Source organism: Triturus cristatus, chromosome 4_2, assembly GCF_964204655.1.
Source record: "Triturus cristatus chromosome 4_2, aTriCri1.1, whole genome shotgun sequence".
Taxonomy (NCBI): Eukaryota; Metazoa; Chordata; class Amphibia; order Caudata; family Salamandridae; genus Triturus; species Triturus cristatus.
The window spans coordinates 316,320,240-316,347,596 of record NC_140586.1 but is presented as its reverse complement, the minus strand read 5'-3'; the positions used below and the strand labels follow the sequence as shown (position 1 = coordinate 316,347,596).

The 27,357-nt window shown below is 44.5% G+C and overlaps 1 protein-coding gene across 2 annotated transcripts in view; it reads right to left on the bottom strand.

Moving 5' to 3' along the window:
- The window catches only part of LOC146833781 (dimethylaniline monooxygenase [N-oxide-forming] 2-like), a 321,542-nt gene that overhangs the window by 179,934 nt on the left and 114,251 nt on the right, over window positions 1–27,357 (bottom strand). For both annotated transcript variants that reach the window (XM_085601652.1, XM_085601653.1), the window contains exons 3-5: window positions 17,439–17,627; window positions 9,586–9,748; window positions 8,181–8,323 (exon numbers count right to left, since the gene is read on the bottom strand). In XM_085601652.1, the coding sequence (XP_085457778.1) occupies window positions 8,181–8,323; window positions 9,586–9,748; window positions 17,439–17,627 (495 nt within the window). The remainder of the gene's footprint in view (window positions 1–8,180; window positions 8,324–9,585; window positions 9,749–17,438; window positions 17,628–27,357) is intronic.

Genomic DNA, 27,357 nt, shown 5'->3' with positions numbered 1-27,357 from the left:
GTTCTGAAAATCTGGTTCCCTCACTGGAGAGGATGCCAACCCCCTTTGACCATGGCCCATTTGGCACCTGGGCAAGGTGGGAAAATTAGTAGTCAGAGAGGCATGTTCGTTCCACCACTAAGATGGGCTACCTGAAGTAAAGACATTTCAGAGTTTACCATCTTGGTGATGCCAACTTAGGAACTCTGGGACAGGAGTATGCCCACTTCCCATAGGAAGTGGGCATATAGGGGGCATCGTGACCCCAGGGGTAGGTGGCCCATTGGCTACTACCCTACACTCCCCTAATGCCCCAAAATTCAGTATTTTGGATAGCCCCTGGCACCAGGAAATCAGATCCTGCCGACCAAAAGAAGGACCGAAAAGCAGCGAAAAGCAAGAACTGAAGAAGATGCAACTGAATGTTCGTCTATTCAACAATTGCACCAAAGTCGTCTCACCCTGCAAGCTGCTGATCCTCCAAAGCCTGGAGAACTGCTAGCACTTCTCAAAACACTTAGGAAGCAAAGCTGCTTCCCTGCATTCTGCATCTACCGAAGAAAGACCTCCGAGGCATCCGGGCTGTGTAAACCTGACACCGGCCAGCACCACTGCACCTGTCGCTGCAAGTTGAAGACGGCAAACTGTGCCAGTGTTCCCCCAGCCCACCAGACAAGAAGCCCACCTTTGGTTTGCCAGGAGGGGACCCCTCGATGCCACCTGCAACCTCTTTGCGGGCCCCCTGACTTCGAGTGCTCCCTGTGACAGAAGCCATTCACCTAAGGACACCTTTGCACCCGTCGCCCCTGGCCCGTCAAGAAGAGAAGTAGGAAGGGTATGTCCAGACGTGGGTCCCGTGCTCACTACGCCACTGGAGTCAAGCTATCCTGGCTGAAGAGGGGTGAAACCCCGAAACCGGTTCTAGGATGCTTGATTCCGGTCCAGGGAAGACATGGCTTGGCAGTTCGGGCTGGACTGTTCCCATGAGGCACAGGGTCAAGACTGATATGCATATGGCCATGTCTGAACTGGGGTGGCGTGGTGAGCAAAATAACGATGGATTAAACCCAGATCTGTGACTGGGGGTGAATGTTTTGCCAATGTGCAACATTCCATCCATCATCTTGTGTGTTTTGCCGTCAAGAAGAGAACCAAGGGTGTCCCTACGTCCCCAAGCATCGTGAGGCCTGAGCTCCAAATTGGTTCAGCCTGACTGGCCTCCCAGCCAAAACCTGCAGCCTCTTTTCAGACCGATCCCCAGTGGGGCACCCAACGCCGTATTGCACCTCTGCTCCCGGCCGGCCCACTGCCGCCAGTTGTGATCTCTTGGTGGTGCCTTGGACCTTGCCCTATACTTACCTTAAGTCCAGGAAATCGGTCTTGTAAGTTGCTCTACTCTACCTGTATGCCGTATTTGTTTTCCCTCCCATAGGATAACATTGCAGCCTGTAAAAACCGCAGTCACCTTTTGAAAACTGAAAGCATTTCTATCTCGAAACATACTTACCTGATCGTATTTATTCTGGTGCCTAAATCTTTATAAAGAAACATGTTATTTTTATAAATTGGTGTGGATCTCCTCATTGAGACATGCGCATCCTTTATTGACTGTGTGTATTTTTCAGACGTCTAGCACTCGTCTCTGATAAGCCTAAGCCTGCTCGATCACACTACTACATAAAAGACCACCTTGGGATTGCTAGAGCAAGCCCCACTTCACTAGTAAGGGAATACCTGGACTCTTTGCACAGTATACATCTTTTTGTCATGGAATATAAACTGCCAGTTTCCTGCAGCCAAGAGAATTAGAGAGAAGCCAAAGATTAAATGCCCTCAAAGCCAGGTTAGATCAACGGTGGCGATCCTACATCTCGTGGGGCCACATGTTGTGTAATGTGCACATTTTTGATTGGCCCCACAAGGACTTACAGAAAGCATTCTCTCCAGCCTGCAGCTGTTTCTTTGAAGTACAACAGGCAGGTTTCTTTATTTTCTTCCCTTTTTTTTTATTGATAAAAAGCGGTCACTGGCCTGATTTTTCTTTTTTACAGGGTGTCATGGCCCTAAGCGAAGCACCTACCATCAGAGCTGCATGCAAGCTCCACAGACCTCATTGTGTTGGCCGATTACTTGCCTGCCTGGCATGGCTCTTGAGTGCTGGCACAGGAGCCCACTTTCTTCTTTTGCCAAACACCATCAATATGGACGAGAACTGATTTACTGTGCGCTGCCCACTCCCCGACATGAGCACATGAAGTGGGTGATGCAAACAGGCATGCCAGATCTCTGGCCCTCCTCAGGAGCCCGAGGAAATGGGACGAGGTGCCATCCCAGTGGAGTTGAAAGAGTTCTGGAGTGTGAGCGCTTCACTTCTAAGTTGGTTTACCCAAAGGAATTAGCTCTCCCCAGAGGCGATTTACAAGGGAAAGTGGTTATGCCATGAATGCTCTTTCCCTTTCTGTCCCTCAGAATCATTGGGCATCCCCAGGGGAGTAAATTGTGTCCATTTTTCTGACCAAGTAGCATCTGTAAATGCAACAAATGAGCAGCACAATTATTGGGCTAAACAGATGGGTTTTTATTTTTAGTTCTGCTCCACCAGTACTGTTTTTAATCCTCCAGGCCTCTAAAATATTCAGATTTTTCTGTAACTTGTTTTCAAAATGTTCTTTCACCAATTAGGTAGAGCTCATGGCCTGCCCTCCTGCCTTATTATCTCCTCAGCCTGATCTTAAGGGTTCTTTGCAGTGCTAGCCCCCAGTTGCCTCCTTCCAGCAGCAGGGGACTGCGCAGAGATCAAGCCCTGTACTTCTGTGTGGTATCCAGGTAATCTCCGTGGTCTGAGGATTTCCTTCAGTGGCCCCTTTTTCCCTAAAGGAAGGTTACAGGCCCTGCCTGCATCTCCCAAACCCTTCGGCCTCCTGGCACCACTGACAAGTTCACAGACATTCCAGGGAACCCATCTCCTCCAGGGTTTTCAGGTCAAGCCTGGGAAGCGTATGTGCTGCTGCGAGGCATGCAGTAGTAGAGTATGGCTTTGAAGCCCCGAACACTCTCATCCCATATTTTTAATTGGCTTATGTCATTGTCCTTCGTAAACGCTGGCTTCTGAGTCATTATTAGGCTTGTTAGTCCCTCCTTGGTACCGCATTGTCTGCATTTGTCACCTCCCCTAATGACTGGACTTTTTACTGGTGTTGTTACATGGTCTGCTTTATAAGCCAGTGAGCACTATTTTATTTAATGCTCTTCCCCTATTCCACCCACTACGTCGCAGCACCCTGCCCGCTTTTATTTAAATTTTTACTAATGGAGGTCCGCTTTAACTATAGCAGCTGCGTTTATAATTATTTATTTTAGCAGCTCCATCCACATTTAGCAGCCGCGCTACCCCTTTCTTTATGCAAACCGCATCTAAAGAAAGGTACCCAGCCGACATTAAAGTGAAAGCGCGGCATGGGCGCTTTTACCCCAAAAAAGATATCTGTCAACTTGACAAACAGATGCGCTTTTTTTGTCAAAGCCCCCATGCCGCTGTTTCTCTTTGATGTTGGACACGCCCCTTTCTTTACACGTGGCTTGACTAAAGAAAGGGCCGGGGCCTTCATGAATGTGAAAGTGCTGCATGAGTGCTAGTAAAAAAAACAAATATTTGCAATGCAATAGGTCTCGCATTTGCGAGAGTTCAAGCTATTGTATCGCCAATAGCTTAAAATCTTGTTAATGCGAGACCTATTGCATTGCAAATGCTTGTTCCAAGGAGTGAGGAGGCCAGTTTCACAGACCCTAGAGGCACAAGTATAACAAAGTTCAAGGAAGTACAAGTCCAGAGTGTTTCTTCAGTCCATTGAGGGCTCTTATCTTCCTAAGTTCTCAGGGCTCCTCAGAGTTCTTCCCTTGTGCCAGGGATTAGACGCAGAGGTGGATAATTCTAAACTTTGGGTGTCTCTAGCCAATCAAAAGATTCCACATAATTCTGCCCTTCTGATCCACCCCCTGTACAGTTTTTTGGGATTTTTAGAAATAGTAAATTCTAATAAACTTCAAAAGGGAACTTTTTCTGGGAGTGGTGCCAGACGTATCACTGTTTCTCTTTGTTTTTATGAGTGAGGTCATTCCATGATTATAAAAAAGTGTGGGTTATTTTAATTAACCCCTGCCAAATATTTCCACATTCTCTTCCCCTACAAGGAAGCAGGCTATTCATCTCCAAACAGGCCCATTGTCTGGGGGAGGCTTTGATATAAATGTTGACCAGTTGACCAGAAGCGTATTTAATTTGGCCCAGCAAGTATTTCAAAGCCCCGATCTCTTTTGGGGGTTACTCAAGACAATACTGCAATACTCACAGAAAATGAACGACTGAAATATGATCCAATTAACATATTTTCACTCTTGCCCATTTTAAACCTATAGAGACAATCACCTTTTCTCTACATTGAGCCAATGCGAAGACATTTTGTTCTTTTCACCTTCAGGGTGAATACAGTATTGCACTACAGGCTCAAGGCAAATAACAACAGACTCATACTACATTCAAAAGGAAATGGGCATTTTTGGATGCAAAAATGAATTATAAGGCCTTCACAGGGCATAATCAATTTATTAAAGGTCCCATCTTTGACAGGGACTCTGTGCCCGGATGCTATAGACAGCAATCCCACTAAGCCTGCATGCGGGTGTACATGAATTTGCATGCAATTTCACATGTAACCAAAACAGAGCCTCTTACACCAGCTGCACAGCAGGGAATTTTATTGACTGTTACTAGTATTGTTACATCCTACACTGGAATGTCTATAGGTGGTAAAGCTGCATCAGCGGCCTCTCACACAAGATCCTGCCTTTCTAACACCTTCAGAGATACAGGTGATCCATTAATGATTCAACCCTTTCATGCTCAATTGTATGAGACTCTCATTCATGGCCTCAACAGCTTTCCCAAGATTCATTCAGAGTCGCTCTTGCATTATCTCACTTAATGAAAGAGGTTCTCTTGGGTCCCACCCATCAGTCTCAATCAAAGTCCCTGGTTATCATAGTACAATCAACTCCTGCACATCTTAAGGTACTATTTGGAACAAAATCCAGCAAGCAGCAGATAAAGGGCTTCATTTCGTAAATTAGACCCTCCCAATAACTCGTAAAAGGAGCTGCATGGACCAATAATGATGTCACATAAGTAGCCTTGTATTATGGATTGCGAGAGGATTCGGAGGATGCCATATTATTAGTAGGACACTCATAAAAACAGGGCCATTTTCATAGATCATGGCATCTCATATCCACAGAGATACCCCATGAAGTGAAGATGAGCCTATACTGATTGGGGGCCTCTTACCACTGAGCAATAGAAAGGACAGTGTACAGCATGGCTGTATTACGGCCCAGTTGGCCATATTGTCTGTCAATACCCCCAGAATTCGGGAAATGAAGCCACTTTTCATAGAAGACAGACCTAGGATGAGTAAGGGTACTATTTCCACTCTATAATAAGCAAGACCCATTTCCACACATCAACAACGGTGACTATGATCTTTGGTTCTACTGACCAGAAGAGCTTCTTTGGATTCCAAGACCTCAGGACGCTTCAGGATGCTTCAAGAACACCAAAAGGAGAAGTTGAGTTTGATACAGAGAAAGCAACGGCTGCAAGAAATTCAAGGCAGTGGGGCAGGGGGAACGCCCCTGACGTATATTAGCACTGTTTATCGTCATTGAGAATGAGTATAAAAAATGATTGAATTTGATCTCAATGATGATCCAAATTTGCCCAAACTAATGGCTGCGATTCCACAATCCAGTGATAGTCCGTGGCGCCATCTGTAAAACTGCTGTTACATTGACCAACTTTATCAAGGGTTCATTATCTTGATCAGTCCTAACTCTCTAACATAGGTTTTTGTCTAAACTGAACTTTTTGCTATTACATCAGCCCTTTAATCCCACACGCATACTTACCATTATTAATAATCTGACTTTAGGCTATAGATGTGCTGCTTTTGGAAAGTGCAAATAATGTACTATTCTTGGTGGTATACTCATCGATAATGTCCCATATGTCGTTCGCTTGACATATCTTGAGCAGCCTACATGATAATTGTAGTCATTGCCTCCTTTAATCCGGTTACCTTGACAACCATTGTGGAAATATTACATCCTAGGACATCTGTGTTTAGAATCACAGTAACCTAATCTTTGCATAATAATATATGAAGTGATGAACCACTGCCCCGACAGGATGGCAGCAAGAGTAGATTATTGCCTTGAAAAAGCGACACGGGTTGCAAAACATAACACCTCTCTAATGTTGCAATGCTTTGTCAATGCTCTTTCTTATAAAGCTGGTCTTGTCAAATATATTGTATTGACATAAGTGTGTACACAAAAGATGGAAATGTGTTTATTTGAAACTCCATATATAGTTTATATTATGATTAGAAAGGAGTACATTTTGCGCTTAAAATGAATCAGACATTCTAACTGGCAACTGTACTCTGGCTTGTCTAATTCAGGGGCCCTCTTCTATATATTTGTCTAGTGTACAATTAAGTGATAGTTTGGTAATGAAGATTAGCATTGCACACTTTGCTTTATGCTGCTTTCCGACTGGAAGTGCAAGAGGATGGTGGCCGGCCACACTCCTCGAATACTATCAGAATAGTTATAAACATACTCAGTTAAAACGCAACAATACTGCTCAAAAATGGTTGGCAAAATTTAAGGGGTGATCAAAACACTATAGTACTAAACCCCTCTCTGGTCACTCATTTCTATCAAATTCTAATTACAAACTTTTTGCCTGTGGTAACTACTAATGTTTCTGAATTGATTGGGGGGCAACCCTTCATTGAACCCAAAAAAAAAAGATCTCAGCAACAGGTTACCTTTAGAGCCCTGTATTCATGAGGCACCCACCCTTAGCAGGAGTAATTCAATGACTCCAAGAACTCCATCTCATATTCATGATTGCAACCTGGGCTCTGTTAGTATAGTATTCAGGTCTAAATTTAGTAAGAGACCTCCACAGGTAAAAGCAAGCACAGGAAGCAAACCTGTGGGGGTAATCCTACAGTCAGAAAATTCTTTGGAAGCTGCAGTAAGGGCACTGAATAGACAATCAGACACATTTGCAGTGGAAGTAGACCTACTGCACACCCTATCTTCATCTGTTTCTTTAAATTATAGCAGATTGGCTTATATGATCTTGGTTCTGTCTTCCATCAGAGAGGAGTCTAGATTAGAGTCCCAATTGTGTGACTGCTCAGCATTACATGATACCTTTAGTTAGTTGCAGAAAGTCATCGTTTGGGGCTTACAAACCACAGCTTAATCAAAAAACTGTCAATACAGAAATTGTCACCTCATACAGGCTAGCACCAGTAATTAACCAACATTATAAGGATTATGATCCAGTAAGTGCACCAACTATTCAAAAGTTTAACTTGCCTTACACTGCCCGCAGCTCGTCCTCGATGTTCCTGGCTCCAGACTCTTCCAAGCATGAGGTCCTGCAGCCAACTCCCTTATCCAATGTAGAATCTGCTCTCATGTTGTGAACAGATAATGTTAAGCAGCATGAGTGAGGCATCTAGATTGGCTGGAACGGTCTGGCTCAGCACTCCTAAAGGCACTGGAGGCCTTGCCTGCTCTCCACCTAGCTAAGACATCCGTGTTGGAGAGGCTTGAACTGCGCATGTCCGGCTGGCCGTAGCAAGATAGCCACTAATTTCAACATTCACATTTCAAACTGAGGTGGCCACTCCTCACTGTTGCCAATCAGCAGCAATGATGCAATGAACCAGGACAGCCCTCACACTTCTTTTTCTGGCAGAGAGTAAAAAATAAAATGGTATTAAAATCATTTTATTACCATTACATTTTTCATGCTTTCTGCGCAGCAGTGTGCGGGGGGCGGTGACACTCCTCCTCTCCTATGGATGAACCGCTGCTCTATGTTACTTCGTCACAAACGTGACAGATAACCCGTCCACCATGACAAGTAAATTACATCCAGTGTCACTTGTAATCCAGCTGATGGGATATCTGTCACATTTATGAGGGAGTAACCCGTCGACCGAACTCTAAATCCAGCCCTTCTTTAGTTAATAGAGACCGTATGTGATGCAAACAATTATTCATCAGCAAAGTTTGCAAAATCAGTTCTAGTGATAACAATATATATGAGGACAATGTCTTACCTTGTCTGCTGTATGACTTATCTCCACAGCCAGATCCGCACCCGTATTCCCCATTCCTACAATTATCACACGCTTCCCCTTGAAGTCATCGGGGAACTTGTACTCTCTACTGTGAAAATACTGCCCTTTGAATTTTTCTATACCTGTGGGTTAAATGGGTACAAAATGGAAGTATAAGTGAAAAAGTTGCAGAGGAATGGATATATCTTGAGAATAGTATAGTAAGTTTCTGTGCAGCCAAAAACAATGAGAAGAAAAGGTTGGTTTATTGGTATTCAAGCAATGTCTTCAGAATTGAAATTATTTTACCTATAACATAAAAAAATGTACAATACAACTGGTTTATACCAATGTTTTCAAAGTCTTTTGCAGTAGACATTAGGACTAATTTCTTTGTTGTTGCCACCCCTATAAAATTAAAGATCTTTTATATCACATTGTAAAATGACCATTACACTAGCTTAGCCCACACTTAATTGGACGATAATATTTAATATCTTCAGACAATGGCGGCTGGTAATTTTATCAGGAATGGGGCGGAAACTACACACACACATTCACAATCACACCCATACATTCACACACATACCCTTTCACAACACTCACTCACATATACACATGTATACATGCATTCATATGTACATACTTGCACGCACCACAACATTTTAAAAAACATAAAACTTACCTTCACTGCAGCTCTCTAGCCAGGAAGTCTTGGAGATCTGAGGAGGGTTGGAACTGCTGCCTGCTTTCCTTGGCTGACCGTAGGTCAGCCAATGCGGCAAGGCAACAGCCCCTCACTCATCCCAGAATTGAATGGGGTCAGCAAGACTGCTGACCCCACCCCTCATTTTGATAAAGTGTCACTGATTGACACTCTGCCCTGGCCACTTCAGCCCCCAGGTCCGAGGCAATCAGTGAAGCTTCCCCTAGTCACGAGGGGAGCGCCCCGAAACCCTTTTTCCATGACGAGGAAGTCAATGCCACAAGGCTGTGAAATCTTCAGCCTGGTAAAGTTCAGCTCAGGCAGCCAGGAGCATGTGCATTTAGTGCATGTCTAGCTCCTTGTTACCTGATCTGAAGAAGAGTGTCTGCCAAGCTGACCTTTGTTCAGCCTGACAGACACTCTCCTTGTCAGGAAAGCGGTGGAGGCATGGCCCCTCCGCCTGTATGGACATGTCTTGGCTGTCTACAGAAACAAAACTAAAGGACCTTCAAATTTTCCCAATACTTCTTCTACCTCACTTATTCTAGATTCCAACTCTAGATTTGACATTGATCCATTACTAGCCTAAATGTAAGCTGTATCCTTGCCACTACACCATCCACCACTCCTCAGCCCCCATTAACCACGATATTCTCACTAGACACATCCAACGTAGAATAAGTCCACATATCAGCCTACCAGGAAAGGAGTCCAAAGGCAGGTATGGCTCAACATGATGTCCAATGCAAACCAGGACAGCATCAAAGACTGCAGTCTCTTGCTTCCCATCCTTCTCTGTGACAAGGTCCCACTGGCCTGTGGTGGCAAAATCTGGACGTTTTCTCACACTGCGAACGATGGTCTTTGAGGAAACACACCAAATCCAAATCATTAACAGGTAAGAAACAATTAATTCAGCATTGTGTTATTGCATTACAGTTTCCTATACAATACATTTGGCAACTGGTACCACAATGCTTGTTCGAAACTGTCCTTTCTGTTTCCAATCTTAACAAACACACCCTACCTATTTTCCAAAGTAACCGACTTATATTCAAGACTAGTGCTCCCATTTGCCCATTATGTCTTCATCATTTTAGCTTGGAAATTTTCTTTCAAAAGCCATTTCAGCAAACATATTTCCTCATAGGACACCTGAGCTATGACCCATTCCCCAACCAGACCAACCCCAATCCCATACAGTGAATTCTAGTTCAAGTAGATTTGCTTTGACTGAAAAATGCTTGCATCTTCTGCACTGTATTCTTTTGTGGAAGTGAAAGAAATGTTATTGACTTTCAGTGTCCCTCTATTCTCCACGAGGATCTGTTTGTTATAGCACTCAAACAGAGGACAGGCCTAAATGATACATAAGCAACTTCTTCAGTCCTTTAGAATGAGGATGAACCCAAGGCTGTCTAATATTGATCAAGAGATTCAGATCACTGCCTGAGTTTCAGGGAATCATCTGGTTGTTTAAATAAGTTCCAGTTAAATTCACTTTATGCAAATATATCTAATTTAGAGCTTGCACAATAGTTAATGAAGTAAAAAGTCAGACAAATACATCTTCCACGGTTTTGAGGGAATTGCTTTTTGGAGTATTTTTGCATTAGGAATGCCAGGAAATGAATGTGCACTAGGGCTTTCCTTTATGTGAACAGAGCCCTTGAAGACACGAGTGGAGTGTCGGTATAGGAGCTGTCCAACTCTTCAGTCCTACCAGAGAAAGAGCCCTCCTCATAGGTATTATCTCTTTAGATTGCATGGACAGTATACACTGGCCCTCGGTGTGGTTATAGTGGCTGCCTCGAGCTGCATATTAGCCACTATAGCCTGAGGAATTGCTTCTTTAACATGGTCGCGTCACTGCTTTCTTTTCTGTTGCTGGGTTTCTCATTGATCACTGAGTTGCTGGTGGCAGAAGGCACACTTCAATGAGGAGGAAAACAACATAGGAAGGAAGTACTATCATTTGTAACTCTTCTCTGCACATATACACAAGATATATATGCAGCATGCTGCTGGGATTGCATACTCGATCACAGTAGCTGCACTGATTGTGTTGCCCACTTAGTATAGGTGCCCCTGGTTCTGGGCAGGATCAAGACAGATTTGCAAGGGCTTGTCTTTTTTGTACTGACACTAACAAGCTAAAACAAGCATTAGCATAGCCAATAGGTCTCGCCTTTGGGACCTTATAAGTGTTTAGCCATGCAACAGTTGATGTTGCAGCACCAAGGATATTGTGCTGCATAACTAAATACTTATAAGGTCCCAAAAGCGAGACCTATTTGTTGCTGTGATTTTAGTAACTTTTGATCCATTTAAACTAGAAACAAATTAGTTTTTTGCTAAAATCTTGCTAAAATCTCTAATTATGCAGCAGATGATGGATTATGTGGTATATGCCACAACTCCATAGTAATGCGGAAAAAAACATGGTAGAAGAATTGCATAATCCCTGTGGCCCTGTATCTAGTGGAAAACATGAAACTACATGCCACAAAGTGCAAAAGACTCAAAATTAAAGATTTGCTGAGCATCACCCCTAGCCACATAGGGCAATTTATCAGAAATATATAAACATACAATGTGGAGAAGGATAGTACAACCCAATCGGATTACTACGGCCAAGTGGCTGTCGTCTACCCAGTATCACTCGATAGTGATTTCCCACAGCAAAAGTTGCCCAAGCAGGAGGGAAGTGATACCTACTGTCGGTTACAGGTGCTCGAAGAGCGGAGACCACAGCGCGAGGAGAACCAGGGACTGCCCGGACCAGAGGGGGTAAGAGATCTCCATCGTCCTGGGGGGAGTCTGGCGGGGCTGTTCAGTCCTCCCAGGGGATACATAAAGAGAGTTCTCCAGGGGCCTGAGTGAGGTCAAGGGGGGATGTAGCATCGGGGAACTTAGAAGGGTCGGGAGTGGGTGAGATGTCAACAGTCCCGGTCTCCAAGTCTACCTCCACCGTTTCAGGCCCCGTGTCCAGCCATGCCAGAGAGCTCTGTGCGGCAGTGCCTAAACTCCCCAGAGCCAATATCAAAACAAAAACGTAGGACAGCATGGCCTGGCTATAACACCCCCATGCAATGGCAGCTTCCTATATCCGGTAACTATAAACAACTATCGCCATCCTGGAAACCAAGGACGCTTTGCGTGACGGGAACTACAAGAGCCCATGTTGCTTTCAAATATGTATGTATGCGATTTGAAAGAATTAGCCAGCCTTATGTTTCAATGAACGATTGCGACAATTAAGATATGTACACTACACATCGAATGGAAAAAAACAATCAAATATCACATCAAAATATTCTCACAGGACTAATAAACGGAGGCATAGGCTTAATTAGCAAAACAACGGTTTGCCATTAAAACACCACGGCGAGTCTCTTCAATTAGGGGTACCTCGTGTGGTAAAATATTAAAGGAGACGTTAAGCAATCTAAAAAAAAAGAAATTGTTTTATCTTTATTGTTCAACTCAACTATCTCACTGCTGCCAACAATGTTTCACGGGTGATTTATAAAGGCACCAAGTCAGCATAAAAATTCACACCGGATGAGGCAGCTGCAGTCTGCTGGCTGCAGTCACAGCTTGTTGTGTGCTAAAAGGACAGAGAGGGCTGGGCCGGTCTGGAACCAAAGTGCTCTGCTGTGTGTGCTGTGTGCATGTCCTGGTGGGTCCTCTGACGGCGCTGGAGAATCGTGCTGAACGGCTGCGACCATCATTTGCTGATAAACTGGGTGAAAGGTAAGGAAAAAAAAGCGCTGAAAGACAAGCACGGCCCCGCGGCCTTCGAAAGTTAAAGTAAATCTACAGCCTTTACCTTACGGGAGCGAGTAGCAGTGGGCGCAATAATTGCAAACCGATGGCGCCGCTGCTCACTCCCGCAAGGTAAACGCCGTACATGCATGAGGGCTCATTGGAAACAGTGCAGTACATGCACGAGTTTCCAAAAAAGTACGAAGTGATTCCAAAAGGTCACTCCAAAGCAGCGCTTGCGCGCTTGCGTAGGCAAGACATAAAAGTCATCTGGAGAACATAGGAATAAGAGATTGTTACTAATATCTAGTACAAATATGTCTTTTGTTGTAGTCTTCTGCACAGGAAGATGTGGTGGAACAGTAGGAATATCATCGGTGGCTCTGCACATCCGAGGGTTGTTAACCTACTCTGTATTGTTTGGCCCCCTTCTTCTAATAGAAGCTGGGGAGAGGATGTGGTCTGACGGTTAGATTGCCAACTTTGGTGCTAGACACCAAGGTTCGAGCCTCTGGGTCGTGTCCACATCCTGTGATTCTGGGCAAATGACTTAATCTCCCCGTGCCCGAACATGTCCTTGTGTAACATAACCGGTGCTCATGTAAAGCGCTCTAATACTTTCGGGTCGAGTTCGCACTATATAATTGTTTTGTTTTTTAAAAAGCAGATTGTTGTTTGCTGTTAGGCCTGTTGGCTCTTTCATCTCTTCTAGTAATATTATGAACGCCCTCCTGGTTTAGCTTCCACCCAAATGTCTTCAACTAAACTCTCGGAAATTCCACCTTCTTATCAAGCTGTCTATTGTGAGAGTTTCTACACCAATCTTTATTGTAGCTGTTAGTCAGCATGGTTGCCAAACAAGTAAGATTTTGACAGTCTGAAGTCTATGTTTTTTAGGTTGAAGGATGTTAATGTAAGCCACAGAGCCCCGTGCATCACCAGGGCATGATAGAAACCACACACATCCACATCAGCTGTGTCTGCAGCAGCACTGATAATGTAGTTTGAAAATGTCATCGCTTGTTCAGCATCTGCAATATTTCCCTCTGCGATCTATGGGAAATGGTCTGAAAAACATCCAAACACATACTGCAAGACTGTCTTCAGACACCCAGGATGGCAGATGAACTAGTCACACATTAAATTGGAGATGAAGTTTTGCTAGCGTCCTTTCCTTTGGCATTCAAAAGACAAATGTCTTTGTCTAGAGGCACTGTAGACATTTATTAGAGATGTATAAGACATCGCTCTAGCACAGAGACAATTAAAAAACCTACAAGTCAGCATTTTCATATGCAGAGATAGTTCTGGTCTGGGACAAGCACGTTTTCTGTACATGGCAGTGGGTGTACAAGCCATTTAAATTCTCCCAAAACCTATAACATAACAAGCATTGAAATTGCAATAGGTCTCGCCTTTGATTAAGTTAAATCCATTTGCTTTGCTAATGGTATTGTATAGCAAAGCAAATGGCTTTAACTTAATTAAAGGCGAGACCTATTGCATTTTTAATGCTTGTTCTAAAGACGGGAACAATAAGTACTGGCAGGTGCCGAACAACAGAACCCCTCACCAACGCCCCCATCCCACCCCCTCCACTCACTCACAACCAATCTCAATCCTGGCCACCACCAGCCCTGGCAATGCACCTCAACCCTGCCCTCAGCCCCTCAGCCCCTCACTCCTACCCACAACCAACCTCATTGGCCCCGCCCCCAAATCTCTAGCACCCGACATAACAAACGTAACTGTAGTTGTACTGGCCTCCAGCAGACCCTCCTATTTCAGCCCTGCCTAGTCAGAATCGGCCTTTGCCAGGATAGCGCCCTGGGCGGAAAGAAATGTGGCGCCCTCTCTGTTTGTGGATTAAATGAGTCCCTGACTGTCTTCCCCAGACTTGTGACTGGCCTCTAAACCCAAACATCTCGGCACCTTGCCCAGCTCACCTGAATCACTCATAGATTAGCTACTCGCGCTGGTGCCAAGTTTTTGTGGAAGGGGCGGGGTTAAAAGTCTGTGGAAGCAAGGGGTGAAGGGGTGGGAGGACAAGAAAGGTGTGGGGTGGGAGTGGGTGTTAAAAACAGAACTTTCACCACTGGGGCCAGGTGACAGCATCTCTGCTGTCTGCATGACCTGCATGGAGACAGTTACTTACGCTACGCCCCCTCTGAAGATTGGCGCCCTGGGCCCAGCTCACCCATGACAAAAGCCGGTCCTAGGGACCCTGCACCGCAATTCTGCCCAAATCTACCTCCCCCTCCCCCGCCGGCCACTACTCATAAACACAAACACAACCGTAATCCAGGCCTCCAGCAGACCCTTCTATTCCAGGACTGGGACGTGCACACTTCCCTGCCATTCACCTCCCAACCCTGTCCAGCCGCTCTCTTTGCTATTTCAGAACTAGGGCCAAAGCCACACCATGCCGCTGACCGCGGCCCCCGCAGGGGGCACTAGTGCGGTTGGCGCCCTAGAGTCGCCTGGGCACCGGTCACCCCTCCCCGCCTCCCCCTCCTGGGGGGCAGGGACTCCGGCCGGTGTCTCCCACCTCTTTCCTGCCCGGAAGTGACGTGACGGGCGTCACTTCCGGGGCTCCTCTGGGCGTGGGGGGAGGCTATATAGCCCTCCCCCACCATGCCGGCGACCTCTAATCGCCTCGCACGCCGCATCCCTCCCTACCGCTTACCCGGCGTGGTTGGCAGGTGGGGATGAGAATATTGTAATATTTCTTTTTTCGTTGCAGGCGGAGTTACAGGGCGATCGGGAAGCCGGCCGGTACCAAGGGTACCTCTGCGCGGCACCATAGGGGGTGCCAGAGCCAAATCCAAGGAGCCTCATGGGAGGGTCCCCGAAGCCGTGTCGGCGCCCCGCTAGTCCTTCGGGCGGTTGTGGGCCTGAACAACCGGGGGGTTTGCTATGCTACTCTCCGCCCCGGGAAGGAGCGTGAGTAGAAGTTACCAACGGTCACGTGATCCTAGAAGAGAATCATTTGGACGGCAGCAAAGGTGGGGTTCGCCCCAGCGCTGCCCGGCTCATCAGGCGGGCAGGCGGCCCAGTTGGCTGCCTGCCCTTGGATCGCACGTAAGATAACCCACCTATTACATAACGGTGTATGTAACCTGCAGCATTTTGTACCCAATCAAACAGTCTGAGTGTGTGTTATTATTGGGTAATGTATTTTGTTGGAGGGGGGACTGAGGGGTGCCAATGGCGATACTATGCCGCCCTGCAGCGCGCGCTGCTGTTCCACTACTGTACGGGGACTCGGCTGCGCTGCCGCCTCTGGTGCAGGAAACCAGGGTTCGAGCTTCGAGGTCGCGTCCACATCCTGTGATTCTGGGCAAATCACTTAATCTCCTCGTGCCTGAATGTGTAATGATACGGTGCTATGTAAAGCCTCCAATACCTTCGGGTCTAGTTCGCGCTATTTAAATATGAAAAAAAAAAAAAAAGGGCCCAGTCGGTGCGCCTCGAGCCCCGCCGGCAGCACCTGGGCAATCATTGCTAGCTCTCTGCAAACAAAACACCAGTCTGACCCCGAGCCGATGACGTCATTGATTGTGTCACCGGGGAGGCATGTCTGTAAGAGATGACACAAAGGCGATCTTGCCCCCATCTGTTGCTTTCCTGAACTGCTGCATAATTCCAGTAACTCTGAACATAACATATTTGGGTGTAAGATTTACTGATGACATTGAATCCCTGGTAAATTGACGTGTACAGGGTAAGAAAGCCAAGGATGATGACTCGACAGCGACAAATGTATTTTATGCAGAGGAAGGCTGATGCACAATAGCTCCCCCGTTCTGTTGATCTTGTTTCCTTCCTCTCTCCTCAGCTATCTTTCTCTCCTCCTCGTCTTCTCAGTATCAACCCACCTCGCGCCTTTCTTGATATAGCTTATTTTTTATACCTTATTCCTTCCTCCCTCTTTTTCATCTTCTCCCCCCCCATCTGTGAGACTTTCCTTGAGCCCTTGCGTCTCTTCTGTCTTCTCTTCTTCCCTCCAACTGAAGTTTCCTCCCTTTCTTAATCCCTTTTATTGTTCAGGTGACCCTGCTTCACCCATCTTCTTCCCTATCACCCCTTCGATTTCCCTCTCACCATCTTCTATTTCCCTCTCTCCTTCCACCTTCCTTCGCCTGCTCGCTGACTCCCTCGCATCCTGTAACTTCTTTCCACCACCCCACCTCTCCAGCTCGGTGGAGGCCTTCATTCGAATATCTGGTATTGTGATATCCGCTCCCTTGGGGGCTGTAATGCGCCCTCTGTTCTAATGCATGCACCGGTGTCTTACGTTTCAGTTTAGCTGCGGTGTGGGCTGATTGTGGGATCTATTCAGTGACTGAGGCTGTTGATTTCACTCTGTATGCACGGCTGTCATTTTTTTATTTTATTTATTTATTTATTTATTTGCAGTTTTATGTCGCAGCGAACTTGACCCGAAGGTATTGGAGCGAATTATATGAGCACCAGTTACGTTACACAATGACACGTATACACGTTTGTCTATTGTATCCATTTGTGTTGATTCATTGTAGGAAGTATGTTGCAATGTTTTTTGTCTAGTATTTTATGTTTGTGAAACAACTTTTTTATAATATCACTTTATGAAATTGTATCAATAAAATGAAGTTTTAATATGAATTTAATGTACACGGAGTCTGTAATATCATGAGTGTGTTGGAATAGGTCTTGTTATATATTTGATTATTTGTTCCCTACGGGTGTTACTTTTCAGAAGAGAATCAAAATGTTCCAGGAAGCATCCCTTCTGTCCTCACCTTGAACTGGATGTGTTTGAGTAGGTCGAAATGCTTTGCGTACATCCGGAAGTAATCCATCATTCTGTAATTAGGCAGGAAGTTGGGGAAGCGATCGGGCATGGGAAAATCGCTGAAACAGCTCATCTCCTTGGAGGTGTTGGTGACCACAGACTTGTAGATGCTGGCCCGCCCATCTTCTATATGTTCCTGAATTAGACATTGAGACATGAAACAGAAAGTGTTGAACAATGTAACAAATGTGCTCTATCTCTAACAAAATGTAGTTCCTAGTTAAATTGCAATGTTGGAAATATCACCAACTGCACATGAAGGACCAGAAATCAACAGCGGATGCCACCGCCATGTTAAACGTTTCCCACCTTTCCATCTGAATAAATTCTGCGGCCAAGGGTTGCTGAACACTGGTCCATGAAGGTAGGAGTCATGTCCGTATTTCCGATTCTCCACTCACTGTTCTGATTGGTATTAATATTAAATGCATGTGAATTTATTGCAGGTGGATATTCTAAAAGATTGGGCATCAAAAAAGCTCTCGGGAACCAGCGTTTGCGATTCCCACTGCAACTGCAGACAAATCACTTTGATCCTCTCTCAGGGTCTGCACGGTTCCCAGATCGAAGGTCTTTGCATAATGATAACTTTATTCAGTTCTAACTCAGATAACATGTTCTGTCAATTGTAACACTGTGACTCTAACACGTTTGCCTCTTGGCCATTGTTAATCGTGAAAAGCTTTTTAAACACCACTGTGCAATCACCCTTCCCACCAGGACCCAATGTACTTTGGCAATTAGATGCTTCCCTCAAAGGTCTAAGGGTGCAGACCCTTCTCTATCATGATACCACTCATTTCAAGCCCCTCTTACCTGCCTAGACCCATCATCAGACCTGAACGTAGAATTGAACATACTCATGAGCTCTAAGAAGCCTTCATACTGATCTGTAAGGACCTCAGTCAAATAATTATGCAGCTTCCACAGTCCATTCATGTTTTAGAGACTCAAAATTGAGGTTGCACTTGCATGCAACACAACCAAGTAATGTACAATGTGTTTATTGATGCTCATTATGGGGGAGTCAACACCTTGCATGTGACATTTTCAAAGGATGTTTGACTTGAAACCATAGCTCACACTACTGCAGAGGAAAACCTTTTAAGGCTATAACATTTCCCTTTAAGGTAGTGGTCCCCAACGTATAGCCCAGAGTTCTCCAAAGTCGATCCTGAAGGGCCGGATCCATGCCAGATTATTATCATATCCCCATTTAGATAAATGTGGTTATCTTAAAAATCTGGCATGGATTCGTCTCTCCAGGACTGACTATGGAGAACCCTGGTATAGCCCATGACCAACATGTTGCTAATGAGACCCTAATGTGTTGCTCGGCAGGTGATCCTTACAACTATGTATTTTGTCAGTACTACAATGGACAAAGATGTCTTTTATTTGATATAAGAGGCTAAATTTGCTGTCCTGCTGGATTGTTTGATTCTTTTATCTCCAGCTGCTCCCCGAACATCATGTTTTCTGGCGGATTAACTGAAGGAAGCACAAATGTTTCATTATCACAGGGTCTACAAGATTAAAACCAGTTCATCTTTTGCAGTAGTGCAATTTAGGATCCATCAATTACACATCATCATTGCGCAATTTACATTTATATTTTGAAATTACATTTACTGTGTGCTATAGCAATAGTAATGTGTGTGAACATATAAACGCATTAAGGAAATGTATGTACTGAAGAAACTACTTTTATAAAGTATGCGCAAATGATCAGTTTAACATGAAGATGTGTATTCTGTATTTGTGTTTGCATTTATACTTTAGGTTACAGTATATTCTAAAAGCCCTATTTGAAAGTGTAATCATGTTAGCATTTGTTCTTGAGTTATATGTGCACAAGTATAACCATGTATTTGAAATGTACATTAAATATTTAGTTAAACTTAGCCTGACTAAAGGCCTTGTGATTTTGAAATGTACTTTGCTTGGTTAGAGTCTTTTGCAAATGCATTTTCAAGGTTTCATTCGCTAGAGAAAGGAGTATTGTTGGCTGTGTTTGTTTCTTGATAGCAAGGTCTGAGACGAGAAATCTTGGCAAGAAAGACCTTTTGAGTGTATGAAGCCTCCTAATCATCGTGTATCAGGAATGGGGAATGCTCAAGGTTGCAGTAACTGTCCCAGTTCCGTCAGACAGGAAAGTCTGGTAATGTTGCAAATGCACAACACAAGAAGAGAAATTGGGTCCTGGTTGTGTGGGAAGAGATACAACTGTTGCTGAAGTTTCTGTTTATTTTAATTAGTGTTCACACAATTAGAAGTTAGAGCATATTTCCTTTGACATTGAAGTGTACAGACCTGTCTGCTACCTTTATTCTTGCAAGTGTGAAACTTCATGCTAAACACTTATTTAAATTCTGGAAGACTTTTGTTGGAGTCTTCACTATGCTGCCACCTTCCCACACTTCTGAACTTCCTTGAGACCCTTTACTACGAACCATCCTTATTCTAAACTTAGAATCTTGATTAGATGACTTTAGGACTGATTCATGTTTAGGAGAGAGAATCAGAGTTTCTTTAAGGAACTCCTGTTTTTAATTCTCAGTTTCTGTATTGCTGTGGCTGTGATTAATTTGAATCTTCTCCTATTGATACTGAACCAATAGCAATACTTTACTTGCCAGCTGTGATCTTTTATCTGTTTAATATACCCCTGACATGCATATATATTGGATTGACTTTAAATTGGAAATAATATTCCTTAACTTCAATTACCAATTCTTGGTCCTTATTTTCGGGCAAAAATGGGCTTCACAAAAGTTGAATAGTTTTATTATTGCCAATTAACTTTGAGTCGCAGTCAACTTAAAAAGATAATTCAATGACAGATTGTAAATCCCGCACCTGCACACTCTCACTCCTATAATCCATAAACTGAATTTCACACTTAAGTCAAGTGCAGGATCCATTAGGAGGCTGCTGATGTGCAGAGGCTGAGACAAACAGTGGCAGACTATGTCTGCACCTACTGTCTTCCAGCTGTTAGCACTAGACCTACCATGATCCTTCTGTCTTCTGGTGTTGATGGCTGCTCTTTTGTGAGGAGACCAGGGAGTGTAATCCAGGGATGGATAAAATACAGTAGAAAGGCTGACCCCAATGCAGTGACTTTACCCACTGGACCATTGACCAACTATCCACAGCCAGGCTAGAACCATGTGCTGTGCTAGAAAACAGCTTTTTAAATTTTGGCGTGTATCAACTAACAGGATTATGGAAAACAACAACATGAGTTGGCAGTGGCATTGTAGAAAACTGCAAAAATATGAAAACTGGGACATTATGGAATTGGCAAACTATGCATACTGATGGCGGTATTGTGAATGTAAACTCATAGCAGAATTAGGTAAACCGGCAAAGTAATTACTGACTTATTTTAGAAAACAGCAACATCTGCTAGTTGGGCATTGCCAAAAATGGTGTCGTTTGCTCGCTGGAGATCTATGTAAACTATAAGGTGTGGTAATTGCAGCAATATGTAACCTGTTAACTAAAGATATTGGAGAGACCGCAGGTGTATTGATTGTTTGCCCAGTTTATTTTTTCATTTTGCATCCCTTGAATTCTGACTTCTGCTGTGGGGAAGGCCTGCTAAACAGACCTGTGGTACGTGTGCTCTTCTATAATATTGTGCCTTGGTTCTTTCTCCCAGTGCACCTTCCACTCCCAGAAGACTAGGTTGAACACCTATACATATGTGCTCCCTGCTAGTCTGCACAAAAGGCTCAGACTCCTCAAGTAGCAGCTCAGTGGCAGCCATATTTTAAGGCCTGGAAGCAAAAGACAGGCAAAGAGTTATGTGTATATTTGATAAAGTATGAACTATAGTACTTTCATTGAGCCATCCTCCCCCTTTTTTGACCTACTCAACTTTGAGCCCACTGTAGGAGTTCAAGGATATTTTGCAGATCACAATGATCTTCTGGAGGCGGCTGAACCCATATCATGCCATCACCAGCCCTGCCAAGTGCCACGCATCAGAGGTTAATTTATTGCATGCTACTGAACTCCACATCAGTGCACTAAAATGCATTGTCACGCATATTTAGAAAGTGCTTACTTTGAGCCAGTGGTTTCCGGTGCTCGGCGCTTAATTGTTGGCACCAGCACTTAATTGTCGACACTGGCACTTATGACAGCTGCCACACGATGGCGCTGTTAGTATAATTTAGAGATGAGCAGAACATCAATTGTTTATTAATTCAGTATGCTTTAAAGACAACTAATTCCTGCCACCCAAGCTATTTTTATAGCTTTGGGGGCCAGGAAAAGTCAGAATTTCATCAGTTGTAGCAGTGTGGCGGTTAGTAGTTGTGCAGAAACTGTCATTGGCAAAGCTGGCAGTGGCAATGGGTAGTGCAATGTGCAGAAGCCTCCTGATTAAAGCCCTGGCACTTACTTTTTTACAAATTAAGCACTGAATTTAGCTCCTCTGCAGCATAGCTTGAGGTGCTTTGATCTCCGCTGTGGCATATGTACAGCCAGTGCTGAACTGCTTGAACTTTAGGCAGTGCCCCAGGCAGTGTGAACCGGGCACAGAGAGGGGACTGTGGTTACCATGAAAAACTGCTCTTGGTCCAGCTTTTAACAATGTATATTCTCTGCAGTTTCAATACAGTGTGTCTCAGTGCTTAATTTGAACCAGTGGTTTTCAGTGCTAAGCACTAGCACTTAATCATCAACACTGTCGGTTTTTATGAGGAGAGGAGTTGGCCTAACAGCTAGGGTGGTCGACCTCGAATCTGGGGAAGCGGGTTCGAGTCCCGGCAATGACGCTGAACATCCTGTGATTCTGGGCAAATCACTTAATCTCCCCGTGCCTAACAAAAATGAATGTGTCCTCGACCCGCTTCTTGCCGGTTGTTGCTGCTGCCTGTTTCCTGGTCCAGGGGAGACCACAAAGACCAGCAAACCGCGCCAGGAGACGCTTTATCACCAGCCACGGGCTCCCGCAGCGCGGGACCCACGCAGACGCGTCCGGGCTGTGCCCGGGCAAAGCCCAGGCCAAGGGAGGGCCCGTCTGCGCCAGTCAGAGGCAGACTGGGGCAGGGCCACCTCCCTTGGCTGTGTCATAGCACAAAAGTAAAACGGTGCAACTAGGTAAGAACGTTTCAATTATATTCCTCTTTTGGAATCTGTAAACTGGATTAGTCGTTACCTTCCAACTGCACTATCCATTCCTGGGATAACTAGCAGCAAGCTACAGACTTGGAACTTATTTACTCTAGCTTGATTTTATTGGAATTTTCAGCCTGTACATGAAATTTATGTTTTATCCTGTATGGTACTAAAAGGACGTTGCAATACATACTGATTAGTCCATTCTTCCACAATGGTAATAATGCTAATCTAGGAGCTATACGTATGCAGCAAAAAACGCCTTGAAGGATGATTGATTTTATCTCACAAGTCTGGTGCTAATAACTGAGATCTGGACTTTGATATTTCGCCCAAGGTTTTTTCTCTTTTTTTTCTCTCTGCAACTTGGACTTTAATATACACTTAAACTGTGGCTGCTGTAGAGGTTGCAAAAGGCTGACAGCTCTTTTCAAACCCTAGGATACATTCTAACAGAAAGTGTGAGCTGCTTCTGCGAGTATAGTAAAATGGGGAAAAGAAAGGCAATTGAGACAGCCGCTGGTAGGAAAAAGATAGCTAAGACTAGTAAATAAGTCAAATCTGTAGCAGATAATTGCACACTGGAAGCGATTGATGACTTATTTGAAGTGGTGGAATCTATGTTAGCAAATGAGAACGGCACTGCACTTAAGGGCACTAAAAATATTTCTACATACTTCAGTAAACACGGCAAAGCAAGTACTACAAAATAAAGTATAATGCCAATTATACCCCCAGTAATTGTACACCATACCCCGGCGACCCCTATTGTTAGACAAGTTGATCCCTCTGAAATAGCCTCCCCAAGGCAACATGTTATAGAGAACAATGGCAGTTCACTTAACACTTCACACAGAACATTACTACAGCCAGATCCTAACGTAATTTGTACGAATAGGTTTACTCCCCTACTGGCCCTATCTGACAAAGTAGTGGAAGATCAACACCAGCATTGCCCCAAACCGATAGAGCTGGCAACTGTAGCTCCTAATGTAAAACTAGCTACCCCAGTCACACACCAGATTATTGAGGATCTGAGGGCTGAAGTAGGGTCTTTGAGAACGATGATTGAGGGACTCACCACACTAGTTAAAACAATACTCCAACATAGTTTGCCTCCCACACCTCTTGTTACACGAAAGTCATGTGTTCTAGTAGGGCAATTGCAAGAGGTATCACAAGGCACGAGTAACCACCTTCAGCCATATAAAGTAAACACCACCCAGGGGAAAATTCGTCGTCACCGGCGCCCTCAAATAATCCCTGCAACTGCTGCTCATTCTAATCAAAAACCCTCGGATCTAAATGGGAATTCTGCTAATCACTCTTCTACATGGGCAGGTGCACCTGATACATCTAATCATCAGAGGGTTCGCAATCTGTCTCAAAATCTGTTACCCCCTCAGCATCGTAAGAACTATCCAGTATATACACACTGCACTCGACTGCCGTCAGCAAATAAAATCATTATGGCAAATGTTCCAAAATTAAGCGCAAGGCAGGGACTATAGGGGGAAGACTCCTTGATTAACAAAGTGATCCATTGGATTCGTCATGTCAGGGGTTGTCGCTCTATAATCAGAAAGGATATTATCGGGGCGCGCAGGTGTACATTATTAGGGCAAACAGTAGACTGTATAGAGTTGACACTAACAGGGCCAGAATAGGTAGACAACTTGCTCACTCTAGAATTTCGCACCTGCTCTCCAGATTCCTCGTCGATCCACTTTAGACGGTCTATCCACCACAAGTCAGCCCAGCCATTACTAGTACAAGAAAGAAGACCTAGTAGTTCTAGCCTAGATAAAAGTGATTGACTCTTGGAGGAAACTCACCGATGCATTAGATCTCAGCCCCCTCTACTAATTTAGAGTGATACCAGACTGAATAAAGAACTCCAACAAACAGTGCCCAAATCACATGCTAGTGGCTTTCAAACGGCTATAGAGACAAGGAGTGTTGTTAGTGATCTAAACGACTTAAACATGCTGAAGGGGACTCCAAGATGTGAGGATGTGTATTCGACCACAGATTCTAATACCCAAACAATTAAAACTATTGAGATAGGTCAAGAAAGTATAGCTATAGTATCCTGGAACATAGCGGGCCTAAAACAGAAGTTGAAGATCCTGATTGGCATAGCTACATAGACAGATTTGATATCTGCCTCTTCCAAGAGACATGGCTATTGATACCTCCACATAAGTTGGGTTATAAAACATTTTATAAGAATGCAATTCCCATGCAGAGAGGGAGACTATCGGGGGGCCTAGTAATATGGATTAAAATTACATTGGGAACGCGATCTACGAACCGTAGTATAGATTCCCCAGACCTGTTGGCGATAAATTTAAAAGATAATAATGAAAAACTGTACTTGTTTAACATCTATAATAGACCAACAAGGCAACCATTAAATTCTAAGATTATCAACACACTAAGCAATTCCCTGGATCTCGTAGACCCTAGTGACACTGTAATTGTATGTGGGGATTTTAATTGTGCCTACGAGTCACTAATTGAATTAGAAAGTGCCACAGAAGAAGAAGATACGTCTCTAGGCCTGCCTCACCTATTGGGCCGGCCAAGCAGTCCTGGACACTTACAGAAGAAGAAGATACGTCTCTAGGCCTGCCTCACCTATTGGGCCGGCCAAGCAGTCCTGGACACTTTGCATGTTCCCCAACAGGGTGCATTACACAGCCTGGTGAGGAACATGCAAAGCCTCCCTGTGCCTGTCTGAGTGCCAAACCACGCCGCTCAGACCAATCCAAATCCTGCATTGCAATGTTGTGGTTGACTATGGGGAGCCACTGCAGTGGTGTGATTGTCTCAGGAGAGCCTGCCGCCCGGGTGCTTCCTGCTGCTGGGACTGGGACTGGAAGGTGAAGAGGATGGAGGAGAGCCAGCCGTCCTTCTGGCCATCCATTTCAGGTAAGTCCTTTTGTTTCCATTGGCCCCACCCCACCCCGCCACCCCCTGTCCGATATTAGCCGCTACTGATGCGTGTGCCAGCAGTTGGGTTTCTGTAGTATTTTTCCGTGCAATATGTGATTCCCATCTAGTGCATAGAAAGTCACCTCTGTTATGTGTGTGAGTGAGTGGAGCACTCTTGAGAGCTTGCAAGTTGAGATTAAGGTAGTGAATGTTTGCAAGGTGCCTATTGGTGGATCATGAAGGTGTAAAGATAACATGCTCATCTAATAGTTGGTCTCTCTACAGAATGCATAGAACAATGGTAAAGCCTTTCCTTAGGGTCATTCATGTCAGAGATGCAGTCCCTTTGTAGGTCAAGCATTCGAGATCTCTTGTATATTATTATTATTATTGCATCTTGTAAAGCGCAAACAGCTACCTCCAACAGAGGTGTCCCGGGGCTGACAGCGATGGCATGGAGGTGGTACATGGTGGGGGAGGCTCTAAGGTAGGCTGAAGAGCCAGGTTTTCAGAGACTTCCTACAGAGAGGCTCTGAGTTAGCCTTTCGGAGATGCTCCGGCATGGAGTTCCAGGGAGAGGCGGTTTTAAAAGCAAATGAGCGACCGCCTAGTCTTGCTTTTTTGAAACGTGGAATAGCTAGCAGTCTCTGGTGATTCGATCTCGGAGTCCTGTTTTGGATATATTTGGGTAGTCTTAGTTTTAAGTATTTGGGGCCAGTGTCACTGGTAGACCTATATGCAAGGATCAGAGCCTTAAATTGGATCCTCTTTTTAACAGGCGGCCAATGTAGGCTGTGCAGATGCGGGAAGATGTGATGGCGGAGTGGAACGTTCCTGATGAGCCTGGCAGCCGCATTTTGAATGACCTGCAGCTTTCTGATGAGGTAATATGGGAGACCCAAGTATAGACTGTTGGTATAATCCAACTGAGAAGTAATCAATGCGTGCACTACCGTTTTCCTACAGTCCATTGGTAGGAGATGTAGGAATCTCCTTAGGGTTTTGAGCTTTCAGAAGCATGAGGACGAAACTTGGCCTATCTGGGCTTTCCCTGAGAGGGCGGAGTCCTACTCGTATACACATATATGTGTATGTACTTTGTACGATCTGGAGAGCAGCCCTAGGACTTTTCTGCTTAGGGACTTTTCTGTTCAACTGCATCTATTTAACTGTCTTGATAAAAAAAATGACCAGTAGAGGTCAGTAAAATACCAGAATAGCTTTCTGCTTGTTCAACTGCCTCTATTTAACTGTCTTGGTGGAAAACGACCAGTAAAGGTCTGTAAAATACCAGAATTGCTTTATGCTTAGGGACTTTCTTTTTTTATTTTTCTGGCAACTCTTTAACTTTCTCGATAAAAAACGACCAGCAGAGGTCCGTAAAATATCACTTCAGCATTCTCTAGATTCCAGTCCATAGAAATTGTCTTCCACAAGCACCCGTAGACAATAATATTTTTTTTCAAATCTTGTATTTTCAGTGATATGACCACCAAAGGCCCTGAATTTATATTAAAAACAGAGCTAGGGGCTATACTATTTCCTGCTGAATAGCAATATTTCTCTCCATGTGTTCCCATATCTGGCATGTCACGCAGTATGGTGCTTACTTTCCCTCCATGTTGAAGAACAGTAGATGTTTCAGCACACAGGCTAATGTGATGCATAGCTAAATACATATAAGGCCCCAAAGGCGAGACCGATTGCATTGCAAATGCTTGTTACATAACATTTTACTTCATATTTGTATTGCCTACCAGTATATTGCTTTTCCAGATATTGTGTTTCTGTAGTTT